We start from the raw sequence: 14,956 nt of genomic DNA on the forward strand, positions 1-14,956 counted from the left end.
GTTCTCCCTCCCTCAAAGAACAAGACCCTCCCCCTCTTCTGTTACTTCTTTTTAAGTCTCAAATCTTGTTATTCTTTTTTATTATGATTTTACATTACTTCTGAGTATGATTGTTTTGCTTACATGTATGTCTGTGCACCATATGTGTTCCTGGTGTCAGTAGAGAGCACCAGATCTTCTGGGGCTGGAATGGCAGACTATTGTGAATGGCTATGTGGGTGCTGGGAATCAAACTGAGGTTTTCTGCAAGAGCAGCCAATGCTCTTAACCACTGAGTCATATATCCAGCCCCAAGTTCCTGGGTTTGTTTGTTTGTTTGTTTGTTTGTTTTGTTTTTTACAACTGTAGTTTACAAAGCTAATAAAGCAGAAAGAGGGCGCCCTTCTTTTTATTTAACCTGCTAATTACTGACTAATTATGACTAGTTTTAAATGATGACATCATAGCCTATTGGCGTTTTTTTTTTTTTTTTTTTTTTTTTTTTTTTTTTTTTAACAAAAGCATAGTTTTTACGATTAAGGTTTTGCTGAAATTTCTAAACATCATTAATTTGGTTATAGCGTCTTTCTTTGTTTTTACTACTTCAGGTTTCCCAGTAGATACTGAGAATACATTATTTTGTTTTTACATCTTTATATTGTCCAGCACTTAACACTAATGGATTATTTTAATGGGTTTTGGCTGAAAAAATGTTATTTGTAATTATCTGTTATTTTTCCCTAATTGAAAAAATACTTTCCTGAGGATAGGTATGATTGCTTGATTTCAGTATCTGGAATCTAGAATGTACCACATGACATTTTTTTAAGTAAGATTTTATTGTATGTAACAATTGAACAATTAGTAAGTGAATAATAATATTAGTGTACAATAAGTGCAAATTATTTGTATGTATATATTAATAATTATAATAACATTGTCAAGTTATCTGGCCAGTGTTCCTATTTTTTTAATATTTTTTGGTATATTTAGCTTTATATATTAATTACATTTTATACATAAAAGTGACTTGCTGAGAAGTGAAATTTCAGGTACAACAGATCATTATATTGAGTAAAAAATAGTAGTTATGTTTTTAATATCTTGCTTTAAAAATCATGGCTTTAGTTCATTTTATGTCATAAAATGTTCTTGGAAACCTTACCCACATATATTATAAAATTTATTAACACAAGACATGGATTGCAATTATTAAATAATAGAAAGTGGTTGGTAGAGTTCAAGAAGGTATATTAGAAGTTTATGTAAATAAATGGCCTATGATTGTGATTATATTAAAAACAAAAGAGATTACCAAGGAGCTAAAATATATAGTATTCTAGATTCTTAAGAATAATGCATGGAGAGTGATGCTGACTGACAACGCAAGTTGCTTTCTTTCAGGATTACAGGATAAAATTTATAATCTGAGCACAATTTAAGAACAGAAACTACTTTATATGCCAAACTAAAATTTTCTGTCATTGTAAACTGCCCTAAGTCCTTAATTCATTCAAGACTGAGTAATAATTCAATTAAAAAAAAACTTCATTCAATATTTAATTTTTAATTCATCAATAGATAATTGGAATATTGGTTTGTATTTAAAAGAAATAAAGTTATTCAGCTCAAACTGTTGCAGGCTGCAATCACTCCATCTCCAATAGCGCATGTGAATAAAATGTGAGCTGGATATTTTGATATGAGTATGAATTTTTATGTGAATTATGTCACACATATAAATGGAGCAGCAATCAAACAAAGAATCAGTAAATTACAATAACAACACAAGTCTACATTCTGGATAGTCCAGGGTGTCAATTTCCTACAATTAAATACTAGAATTTAAGGATTCAGAAATAATGAACTGTGAATTACAGTATGTAGAGGCGAGAGAATTTTTGCATAGTCTTGCTTGCTCCAAAAGCCCTCTGCTGTGCCCTAATTGGCTTCTATTTCTCATGGATAGCAAGGCTCTGGAAATTTCTTCCTGCCCACGCTTCAAGGGATTCTGTGATATTTTTTTCCTGCTCTTCGCTTGAAGTAGGATGAATGAAACTCAGTAGAATGCTACTCAATGAAATCAAGCTCTCGATGAAGGATGAATATGACTTTGGAAACATTTGGTTTTGATTCCTAACATAAACATTTGTTTCAAACACTAACTTCTTTCAAGGAGCCATAGTTTGTGAATGAATGAGATATCTGAATGACCCTCTAGAGACTGGCTGCTGTGTGTAATTAACATAAAAAAATCTGCAAGTTGCTTGAGAATTCTCAGTGCATAGATAGAAGTCACCGTGGATAGTTTTAATTGCAAAGTGTAGCAGAGGTCCCGGACTGCGGTGATGCAAAAGCATATCTTTGTGGTTGGAAGGAAGTGCAGCAACATTTGTCAGAAGCCAATGCTTCTGTACAGACATGTGATCTGCACTTCATATTCTGCAATATTAAATAAAGCATGCCAGCAATATCCAGGAGATAAAAATCACCAAACAGAGGCTTTCATCACCTAGTCACCTTGTTCTCTTCATGACTATTGTCTGAGGAAAGTAGCAGGAAGGCAGAGAAGCCAGAATTTACTCAGAAAGGCTCATCATTAAATAATAGTTTTAATTGCTTACAATAAGTAAGTAAAGCTATCAGTAAATAATGCAATAATAAATGTCCTTATGTTGTACTTCACGGTATAACTGTCATGCGCATCAGCAAAAAATGGTTGTATTTATTTTTTCACACATTAATACATGCATTCACAAGACCATAGAATTCCAATTTAGAAAGTGTCTCAGGGGACTAGTTCTGATAGCACTTTCCAAGTGAAATATCACAGCATGGATTCTTCGAGAAGTATTTCCTCATACAGCTTAACCTTGACTTTACGTTAAAAAGAAGTTTGTATGTAAAAGTACAAAACTATTTTATCAAGTTACTTGTCTCATAAATTTAAATATTTCATAAATATAAGAAAAAGCAGTTATACTGATGATTTTTAAAAATAAAAAGATTGCATTCTGAAATTCTTTATTATTTTGTCTCAGTTGATGTAAATTATTGAACAGATTCTAAGAAATGGTTCAAGAAATAGTAGTTAAAACATTATGACAAAAGAAAATCAGATAATAAGCACTATGCTCTGAATTTATGTTAGACACTATGAAAACTGTTGAAAAAGATAAAAATATTACAAGTAATAGGATTGGCATAAATGAGTGATTATTGTAATAAATCTTTTTTTCTTTGTTTCCTATGCTATGAGACTTTATCAATAAGAGGATAACAATTAACACAGTCTCAGCCTATTGTTTATTGTGTGAGATATCTCTGGTTGAGGTTTTAATCAAAGCCAAATGGTTAAGAGTGTAACAAAGGAGGGAGAGGAATGAGCAAGCATAACAAATGCCTACAGAACATTTAGAAGCCAAGTCTTTCCACTTTTGCCTTCCAATCTAATCATGCATTTGTTGTTTATAGTTTTTCACACCACTCTTTAGGAGAATGGCTGCATGATACAAATCTACTAGCCTTCCTTGTTTCCTGCTCAGGAGTCAACCGAACACATAATTACTGAAGACTACTTCCTGTGCCAACCATTGAGCTGAGCTCATGCCACGATGACAAACCAAACACACTGTTCCCAAACATCCTCTCCAGTGGCCAGGGGACAAGAGTCAAAAGGTGAAATGAATAACTCTAACAGAGTCTATTTGAAGAGGTTTCAGCCCAATCCGAAAAGTCCAAGGAGCCTTGTGAAAGAGTAACAGTTGTTTTACTAGAAGACAAAAGAATGGAAGAGGATGAAGGAAATCCATAAAAAGGCAGCCTAGGGTTCTGCACCCGACTGACAAGGAGAAGCAAAGAAGAGGTTCCACAGTGGTCCCAGTGATTTTAGTTGTAGGTTACAAACTACGAGGAAATTGCCCTGACCTATCTTGTTTGTCACCTAATAACTGCGACACTGTGGGAGTTAAAATTTGTCTTCCTTTTTCTTCTATAAACTCCTCCACATAGGCATACACAAGATGTGGATTCCTCCTATCTCCTCATTCTTTTTTTCATTAAGATACAAATATTACAAGTAAACTCTGTGAAATCTTCTTTGTGCCATCCATGGTACTTACTGAACAGAAGCTACTTTGCATATAAAAATGCATACTGAAGAAGTATGAGCTGAAGTGAAGCTGTTAGCCTTCCTTCCTTCCTTCCTTCCTTCCTTCCTTCCTTCCTTCCTTCTTTCTTTATCCATCTTTTTCTTTCATTTTCTCAATTTCAATACCTACATATTTCTGTGACTATTAGTTACAAGCACTCTTTCAAACTGTTTCATTTTCTTTTCTTTAGCAAAAAAGAACATATTTTGATCCTTTACATAACATTCAGCATTATGTTACTGTATGGTAAACTCAATATAATAAAATAATTTATCACCTTCTATTCAGAAGTCATGACTACTAAATGCATTGCTGTCCACCTACCAGAGCTGGTTAATATTTCTTCTATATAAACTGTGTAAAACTTTATGGAAATCAGTGTTCAGATTACCATACATCAGTGGCTACATGTGCAAAAACACAAGTATGCAAACATATGTGTGTGTGTAAGGACAAGTGTATGAATAGATAAGATATAGTTTGTTTTTAGAACTTTCAAGTGTATTAAATATGAACCTGGGAGTTGCTGGGAATAAATTTTGTAGTTAGGATTACTATCTTTAATCAATCAGCCTTAAAAAAAAAAGAAAAGAAAAGAAAATTCTTAAAACTTAGGATGATCTGAAAGACTACACTGAGTATAATTGTAGAATCTGTAGGAAGATATTTGTCCCTGACCTGCACTTCCATCTCTCCTTGAACATGTCTATACTGTTCTTCCTCACAGTCCACTAAAGTATGCTAGCTGTTCCTTCTTTTCAATCAGATGCCATGAAAAATCCTGGCAATCAATTAATCAATCAATCAAAGAGTCTCTGTCTTTGCCTTTATCTGTCTATCTGTCTGTCCCTCCCCACCACACACATGTTCAGGCACACAATAAGGCCCATATGCACAAAGAAAAAAATACTAGCACTATTTCTCTGCTAAAACTCTGAAAACTGTAGATCCAGTATTTAGAAATAGGTGGAAAAAAATAACATAGTGATGTACAAATTTATTTGACAAGGATATTTTAATATATTTTAAAATAAGTTGAACACAAAAGGAGCTAAAAAGGAGCAACTTAGTTTTGTAAATGACAACCCAAGGCAAAACCATATCTTATTGTCTATATAAATGTGGCTTTATTGTTAGACTTCGATACTGTAACAGCACCACTTCCAGAAAACTTTATGCAAGAAGAAAAAGATGTTAGATGCAGGCTAGTCTAGCTAAGTAGTAGACCTCTTGCCCAGCCTGTGTGAGTCTCAGGATTTAATTACCAGAACTATAAAACTAATATAAAAGCATTTCAGAGCCTTTTAAAAAATTGTTTCAATAATATTGCTCACCTGAGAAGCCTCCTGAAAGATACAAAAACTCTTCACTAGAAAGCATCAAATGATTGCAAAACACCTCTCCTAAAATCTTGCAGTATTTACTGAGCAGAAATGATATTAGTGGTCAACATCCTAGCCAACTGACTATCTGAAGGACCTGCAATAACTAGTTCCCTAAATTTTAGTTATCATTTTGACCTTTCCTTCTCTCCTCTGATGCATTACTATCACTAAGATAAATTGTATTTTCTATGACACTAAAAAGCAAAACAAAACAAAACTCAGATGCTTTAAAAAGCAGGGTCATTTTGGTCACATTTGTAGGAGGTGACATTCTACAGGGTGAATAACACATCCAGGCTTATCATCCAGAATTGTATACTACGAAGGTTTTACCAGGTTTGATTCGCATCTCATTGATTTTAGCAATTAACAGACTACATGTATTTATTCATATTGTTTTGTTAGAAAATTATGCTATTTCACAGTTTTATACTATGAAAAGCAATGATTTAATATCCCAGAACAAGTGTATGAATATCCTGGAGCACTAAGTATGGAACATATTACTGGAACATGAAATGCTATCCAGGGAACCTGTAGCTCCACATGATCACATATTATGTACCAGTATCTCCATTTTGTAGGAATTGGAACAATTTCCTAAAAAAGTAAGAAATTCAGTAGTCATACAGATTGTCAATGATTGTCAAAGTAGAATGATAAACACAGATTTGTTCGGCTCCCTACACATCATCTCAAACACTCTACCCCCAAATGCTGCATCAAGAATATTCTTTGGAAATATGAAAGTTTTTAAAATGGTTTGTAGGTTCTGGGTTTCTAAACCTCCTTTTTGTTCCTGTGCTTAGATGCTGAAAGACTCAAGCTACTCAGTTTTCATGGGTAGTTATGGATGGAGGACGTTTGTGATGCATCAGCTCGGACATGTTTCTCATGATAGACAGCTAAAGAAAAGCTCAGGCAGAGGAGTACAACAGCTTAACATTTTACAAAAGTGTTGTTTTGAAATCTTATTTTGAAGCAATTGTTGGAGACAAAAACAACTGAAAGGGAGCAGGTATCCAGCATTGGTCACCACAGTGAAAGTAGCATTCAGTGCACAGCATCACATGAAGCCAATGCAAAGTGCAAATAGAAACTCTCCCTCTCCTAATCACCCTCTCAGTCACCCTCCCTTGTTCAACTCCCCCACTTGCCCTTTTTCTCTCACCCTTCCCCATCCCTCCTTCCAGATAAACGTCCTTTATAACATGCAAGCTTTTGTGGAGTTTTACTTTAATATTTCAGTAGGGGTCTGGCTAAGGCAAAGTCTCCAATACTGAAACAAGCATATACATTAATATTTTGGTGTAACCTATGATTCCCACATTACAGTGTAAAGAACTGATTTCTCATCATAGCTCTCAGTCCTGTACCTTCTGGGTGGCCTCTGACAAACTGCAGCTGAACCTCCTCCATCCATCCTCTGCTCTGCCTTCTTCACAGAGGATTTGCATTTCAGTCTGCCCCAGATTTCTAACACTCGCCTGAATTTCAACTATGCACAATTCTCAAAACAAGTAATACAAAGAAGAGAGCTAGGAACTACATTGTTTACACCAAAAAAGTTTGTTTTAGGCTACACAAAAGGCATTATTTTAAACCTTTGTGGAACTGCACCTATTATAAGTTACTACTATCGAGAATAAGATAAGCCAAGTCAGTGTATTTCAATATTCTTAAAATGAAGAAACTATTGATGAAAAGGTTATAATACTTATTTTTTCATCTTAAAAATATTCTATATACATCTCAAAATCAAACAATGGTTTTCTATTGTACATTTTATAATTTTCATACTTAATATAAAAGCAAAGTCAAGTTATTACGTCTTTTTGAAGAGGTACTATGAAATTAGAAACAAATGTTATAATTCATGCCTCACAGAGATATAAAAATGCGAGAAAAGAAACACGGAGGTAAAGAAACTATATTAGTACACAGAGATACCTGTTACATACTCTCTCTTAAAATAATTTTTTGAGATTTCAAAAATGTTTTATAGGAACAGCACAAGAATGTCAGCACTGTTCTGTTTTTAACAAATCAAGTGTTTATAATGATGCAAAAATTTTCAGATTAAAAGGACTTGTTTTTCTGTCTCGATGACAAATATCTTGCCTCTGAAGTAGTTCAGAGAAAATATGGTGAATTGACATACCAATTATTTCTAGTTAAAATCATCTGAGGAATTCTGGTTTTCTTTATTTGGATCACTGACCTACTCTGTCCCTGTGCAGCCAGTCTTCCGTACACAGTGTTTGATGGCACTTGTCCTTCATGGATCAAGGTGGGATAAATCTGACCACTACAAAGTGGAAACTTGGTTACAGTGAATCTGAATAAATAAACACTGAAGTAGTAGTTGCCTTCTGTCTCATAAATCCCATCTGCACATATCTGTTAGAAACATCTCTGCAAAGCACGGCCATGGCACGGATTTCCCCTGTTGCACATTCCGTCTGCATTAGCTGTTCTTTGTCTAAGGGCAAGTATCATGCTTGGACATTTCTTTGGACTTCACAATTACCTGAAAACCCTCATGTTCATGTGAATTTAGCCAAACTTTTAGAATTTTCTCTTACTAATTAGCTCTTGTGCTAAATAGGATCCTAGACCCAAACAAAGAGCATTTAGTAGAAAATTACTAAAATTACTAAAAAAGAATTTAGTAGGCTTATTTATACATCTCTATTCTCTTCCATTGATCTACATATTGGATTTTGTGTCAGCACTGTGCAGGTTTGTTATTGTAGGTCTATGCTGTAGTTTGGGATTGGGCACAGTGAAATGTCTAGCTTTTTCTAGTATTGCTTTGGCTATTTTGGATTTTGTATGCTTCCATGCAAATTTACAGATTAACTTTTTTAGTCCCATGAAGAGTGTAATTGGAATTTTGATGGGGATTATATTACATATGTAGATAACTTCTAGAATAAATTTAGTTTTATATTATCGATCACTCCCTAAATATGGAAAATCCATCCACCTTTCTGTCTTTTTCAGTTCCTTTCTTCTTTGTCATGTTGAATCCCCTTGTAGCTTGTATTAGGTTTGCCTACCACATGCTAAGCAAAAACTTTCTACTAAGCTACTGAATGTTATATGTTGATTTTTGTATCCTCCTATTTTGCTAAAGTTATATTACAAGTTTATGAGTTATTTTTGGTGAAGTCACGAGGACCTTTCTTGTGTTGAAACATATTTCACATACAGCATGCACTGGGAAGCAAAAAGTCTTTTCAACAAGTGTTGCAACCAGACAGTCACATACAAAAGACTGGTAGCAAATCTGTATCTCTACACTGTACAAAGTGAACTCAAAATGCATCAAAGATATTAACACAATATCTAGAATTCTGAAACTTCTCAAAGGAAATGTAAATAAAACATCAAGTATAGGTCTGGACAAGGACCTTCTGAAAGGGAAATATCCTTGAGAATTGACAAATAGGATTGATGATATTGGAAATAGGATTGATGATATTGAAAATAGAATTGATGATATTGGAAATAATGGGACTGATGATATTGGAAATAGGATTGATGATATTGAAAATAGAATTGATGATATTGGAAATAATAGGACTGATGATATTGAAAATAGGATTGATGATATTAGAAAGCTCTTGCATGACAAAGGAAACAACTGTCAGAGTGAAGAGACAGCGAGACATTGGGAGAAAAATTGTGCCAATCACACACTGGACAGAAGGTTACTATACAGAAAATGTGAATAACTTCAAAAATTAAACATCCAAAATGCCAAAATAACTAGTCAATACATGGCCCAATAAATTGAATTGATGATTCTCAGGAGAAGAAATCGAAACTACCAACAAACAGTGGGAAAAAATATCCAACGCCCTTAACCATGGAAGAAACGTAAATTAGAATTCCTTTAGGAGCTGGGGAGGTGGCTCAGCCAGTAAAGTGCTTGCCACATAAACATTGAGACCTGACTTGAGTACCCAGCACCCATGTAAAAAGCCAAGTGTGCTGGTGTCCACATGTAATCTCAGAGCTGAGGAAGAGCCTAGGGGCTTCTTGAACATCCAAGTCTAGTATCCACAGAAGCCTTGGGTCCTAGCCTCAGACACAAAGTGGACAGTTTCTAAAGCTGAGGCTGACCTCTGACCTCCACATTTATATGCACACATTTTCTCACACACACATATATATATACCCTCACACATGAAACGTATGCAGGTACACAGACAAAATAAATAATATTTAAATTAAAAAAATCAAGAATAGTGTTATTGTATGATTCAGCTCCATCAATCCTGGGCATGTACCTGAAGGACTTTAAGTCAGCATAACACAGCAATACTTGCATATCTGTAGTTATAAATAGCTTACATTACATAGAAAAATCAAGACAGGGAATGTGGTTAGAGGTTCAACAGAAAAACTGATAAAAACAAATATGACACATAAATAGAACAGAATTTTATTCAGTCTTTATGGCTTTATGCAGAATATGATCATGGCATCTGCAGGGGAAAAAGATGGAACCTAAGATTATTATTTAAAGTAAAACAGGCCAGACTCACAAGATAAACACTACATTTTCGTCCATACATGTATCTGTATTTAAATATCCTCATCTGAGTATGACATAAAAGTGGAAAGGGATCCATGAGAAGAAAGGAATTGGTCTAGAGAAAGGTGTTCCAGCTAAGTTTTGTCAACTTGACACAGGCTAGAGCCATCTGAGAAGAGAGAACCTCGATTGAGAAAATGCCCCCACCAGACTGGCCTGTGGGCAAGCCAATAGTATGTTTTCTTTTTTTTTTTTTTTTTTTTTTTTTTCTTTTTTTTTTTTAATTTTTATTTTGCAATACAATTCAGTTCTACATATCAGCCACAGATTCCCTTGTTCTCCCCCCTCCTGCCCCCCTCACCTTCCTCCCAGCCCGCCCCCCATTCCAATCTCCTCCAGGGCAAAGCCTTCCCCACAGACTGAGATCAACCTGGTGGACTCAGTCCAGGTAGGTCCAGTCCCCTCCTCCCATGCTGAGCCAAGGGACCCTGCATAGGCCCCAGGTTTCAAACAGCCAACTCATGCAATGAGCACAGGACCCGGTCCCACTGCCTGGATGCCTCCCAAACAGATCAGGCCAATCAACTGTCTCACCCACTCAGAGGGCCTGATCCAGTTGGTGACCCCTCAGCCATTGGTTCATATTTCATGTGTTTCCGTTTGTTTGGCTATTTGTCTCTGTGCTTTATCCGACCTTGGTCTCAACAATTCTCTCTCATATAAACCCTCCTCATTCTCGCTAATTGGACTCCCAGAGATCCACCTGGGGCCTAGTCATGGATCTCTGCCTCCAGATCCATCAGTAGTTGGATGAGGTTTCTAGCACGACAATTAGGGTGTTTGGCCATCCCATCACCAGAGTAGGTCAGTTCGGATTGTCTCTCGACCATTGCCAGCAGTCTGTTGTGGGGGTATCTTTGTGGATTTCTGTGGGCCTCTCTAGCACTTTGTTTCTTCCTATTCTCATGTGGTCTTCATTTACCATGGTCTCCTATTCCTTGTTCTCCCTCTCTGTTTTTGATCCAGCTGGGATCTCCCACTCACCCAAGCTCTCTTTCCCTCGACCCTCGCCCTTCACTACCCCCACTCCTGTCCAGGCTGTTCATGTAGATCTCATTCCATTTCTCTGTCGTTGGGCGATCCCTGTGTCTTTCTTGGGGTCCTGTTTTCCAGGTAGCCTGCCTGGTGATGTGAGTAGCAGTCCAGTCATCCTTGTTCCACATCTAGTATCCTGTTATGAGTGAGTACATACCATGTTTGTCTTTCTGAGTCTGGGATACCTCACTCAGGATGATTTTTTCTAGATCCATCCATTTGTCTGCAAACCTCATGATGTCATTGTTTTTCTCTGCTGAGTAGTATTCCATTGTGTATATGTACCACATTTTGTTTATCCATTCTTCAGTTGAAGGGCATCTAGGTTGTTTCCATGTTCTGGCTATTACAAACAACGCTGATATGAACATAGCTGAACAAGTGCTCTTGTGGTGTGGTTGAGCATTCCTTGGGTATATGCCCAAGAGTGGTATAGCTGGATCTTGGGGGAGATGGATTCCCAATTTTCTAAGAAATCGCCATATTGATTTCCAAAGTGGTTGTACAAGCTTGCATTCCCACCAGCAGTGGAGGAGAGTTCCCCTAGCTCCACATCCTCTCCAGCATAAGGTGTCTTCAGTGTTTTTGATCTTAGCCATTCTGACAGGCGTAAGGTGGTATCTCAGAGTTGTTTTGATTTGCATTTCCCTGATGATTAGGGAAGTTGAGCAATTCCTTAAATGTCTTTCAGCCATTTGAGTTTCCTCTGTTGAGAATTCTCTGTTTAGTTCTATAGCCCATTTCTTAATTGGACTGTTGGGCATTTTGATGTCTAATTTCTTGAGTTCCTTATATATTCTGGATATCAGTCCTCTGTCAGATGTGGGATTGGTGAAGATCTTTTCCCATTCTGTAGGCTGTCGCTTTGCTTTGTTGACCGTATCCTTTGCCCTACAAAAGCTTCTCAGTTTCAAGAGGTCCCATTGATTGATTGTTTCTCTCAGTGTCTGTGCTACTGGTGTTCTATTTAGAAAGTGGTCTCCTATGCCAATGTGTTCAAGACTACTTCCTACTTTCTCTTCTAGCAGGTTCAGAGTAGCTGGATTTATGTTGAGGTCCTTGATCCACTTGGACTTAAGTTTTGTGCACGGTGATAGATATGGATCTATTTGCAGCCTTCTACATGTTGATATCCAGTTTTGCCAGCACCATTTGTTGAAGATGCTTTCTTTTTTCCATTGTGCACTTTTGGCTTCTTTGTCAAAAATTATTTGTTCATAGGTGTGCGGATTAATATCAGGGTCTTCAATTCGATTCCATTGGTCCACATGTCGGTTTTTATGCCAGTACCAAGCTGTTTTTATTACTGTAGCTCTATAGTACAGCTTGAAGTCAGGGATCGTGATGCCTCCAGAGGTTGTTTTATTGTACAGGATTCTTTTGGCTATCCTGGGTTTTTTGTTTTTCCATATGAAGTTGAGTATTATTCTTTCCAGGTCTGTGAAGAATTGTGTTGGTATTTTGATGGGGATTGCATTGAATCTGTAGATTGCTTTTGGTAAGATTGCCATTTTTACTATGTTAGTTCTGCCTATCCATGAGCATGGGAGATCTTTCCATTTTCTGACATCTTCTTCAATTTCTTTTTTCAGGGACTTAAAGTTCTTGTCATATAGGTCCTTCACTTGCTTGGTTAGTATTACCCCAAGGTATTTTATGTCATTTGTGGCTATAGTAAAGGGTGATGTATCTCTGATTTCCTTCTCCGCTTTTTTGTCCATTGTATATAGGAGGGCTACTGATTTTTTGGAGTTGATCTTGTATCCTGCTATGTTGCTGAAGGTGTTTATAAGCTGTATCAGTTCCTTGGTGGAATCTTTGGGGTTGCTCAAGTATACTATCATGTCATCTGCAAATAGGGAAAGCTTGACTTCTTCCTTTCCAATTTGTATCCCCTTAATCTCCTTATGTTGTCTTATTGCTCTGGCTAGAACTTCAAGTACTATATTGAATAAGTATGGGGAGAGCGGACAGCCTTGCCTCGTTCCTGATTTTAGTGGAATTGCTTTGAGTTTCTCTCCATTTAATTTGATGTTGGCTGTTGGCTTGCTGTAAATTGCCTTTATTATGTTTAGGTATGTTCCCTGTATTCCTGATCGCTCCAAGACCTTTATCATGAAGGGGTGTTGGATTTTGTCAAATGCCTTTTCAGCATCTAGTGAGATGATCATGTGGTTTTTTTCTTTGAGTTTGTTTATATGGTGTATCACATTGACAGACTTTCGTATGTTGAACCATCCTTGCATCCCTGGAATGAATCCTACTTGATCATGGTGGATAATTGTTTTGATGTGGTCTTGGAGTCTGTTTGCCAGTATTTTATTGAGTATTTTTGCATCAATGTTCATGAGGGAGATCGGTCTGTAGTTCTCTTTCTTTGTTGTATCCTTGTTTGGTTTGGGAATCAGGGTAATTGTAGCCTCATAGAAGGAGTTTGGTAATGTTCCTTCTGTTTCTATTGTATGGAACAATTTAGAGAGTATTGGTATTAACTCTTCTTTGAAGATCTGGTAGAATTCTGCACTGAAACCATCTGGTCCTGGGCTTTTTTTGGTTGGGAGACTTTTAATGACTGTTTCTATTTCGTTAGGGGTTATTGGACTATTTAAATAGTTTATCTGGTCTTGATTTAATTTAGGTATGTGGTACCTATCCAGAAAATTATCCATTTCTTTTAGGTTTTCCAGTTTTGTGGAATAGAGGTTTTTGAAGTATGACCTGATGATTCTCTGGATTTCCTCAATGTCTGTTGTTATGTCCCCCTTTTCATTTCTGATTTTGTTGATTTGGATGCTCTCTCTCTGTCTTTTGGTTAGTTTGGATAAGGGCTTGTCTATCTTGTTGATTTTCTCAAAGAACCAACTCTTTGTTTCATTAATTTTTTGTATTGTTCTCTTTGTTTCTATTTTATTGATTTCAGCTCTCACTTTGATAATTTCCTGGCATCTATTTTTCCTGGGAGACTTTGCTTCTTCCTGTTCTAGAACTTTCAGGTGTGCTGTTAAGTCACTAGTGTGAGATTTCTCCAGCTTATTTATGTGGGCGTTTAGTGCTATGAATTTCCCTCTTAGTACTGCTTTCATAGTGTCCCATAGGTTTGGATATGTGGTGTCTTCATTTTCGTTGATCTCTAGGAAGTCTTTAATTTCTTTCTTTATTTCTTCCTTAACCCATTGGTGATTCAGGTGGGTATTGTTCAGTTTCCATGAGATTGTAGGTTTTCTGTAGTTTTTGTTGTTGTTGAAATCCAACTTTAGACCATGGTGGTCTGATAGAACACAGGAGGTTATTCTAATTGTTTTGTATCTGTTTAGATTTGCTTTGTGACCAAGTATGTGGTCGATTTTAGAGAAGGTTCCATGGGGTGCTGAGAAGAAGGTATATTCTTTTTTGTTAGGATGGAATGTTCTGTAGATGTCGATTAAGTCCATTTGAGTCATGACATCAATTAAGTCCTTTATTTCTCTGTTAAGTTTCGATTTGGGGGATCTGTCCAGTGGTGAAAGTGGGGTGTTGAGGTCTCCCACTATTAATGTGTGGGGTTTTATATGTGATTTAAGCTTTAATAATGTTTCTTTTACATATGTGGGTGCCCTTGTGTTTGGGGCATAAATGTTCAGAATTGAGACTTCATCTTGGTGGATCTTTCCTGTGATGAGTATGTAATGCCCTTCTTGATCTCTTTTGATTGATTTTAGTTTGAAGTCTATTTTGCTGGATATCAGGATGGCTACACCCGCTTGTTTCTTAAGACCGTTTGATTGGAAAGTCTTTTCCCAGCCTTTTATTTTTAGGTAGTG

The 14,956-nt window shown here is 36.4% G+C and overlaps 1 protein-coding gene across 1 annotated transcript in view; it reads right to left on the bottom strand.

The window, feature by feature from the left end:
* Positions 1 to 9,807: 9,807 nt before the first annotated feature.
* LOC131902131 (low-density lipoprotein receptor-related protein 1-like) overlaps positions 9,808 to 14,956 on the bottom strand; it is a 31,345-nt gene continuing 26,196 nt past the window's right edge. Inside the window, exon 4 of the mRNA XM_059253162.1 lies at positions 9,808 to 10,011. Coding sequence (XP_059109145.1) covers positions 9,980 to 10,011 — 32 coding nt within the window. The 3' untranslated portion in view covers positions 9,808 to 9,979. The remainder of the gene's footprint in view (positions 10,012 to 14,956) is intronic.

The sequence above is a fragment of the Peromyscus eremicus genome, unplaced genomic scaffold, assembly GCF_949786415.1.
Source record: "Peromyscus eremicus unplaced genomic scaffold, PerEre_H2_v1 PerEre#2#unplaced_2684, whole genome shotgun sequence".
Classification (NCBI taxonomy): domain Eukaryota; kingdom Metazoa; phylum Chordata; class Mammalia; order Rodentia; family Cricetidae; genus Peromyscus; species Peromyscus eremicus.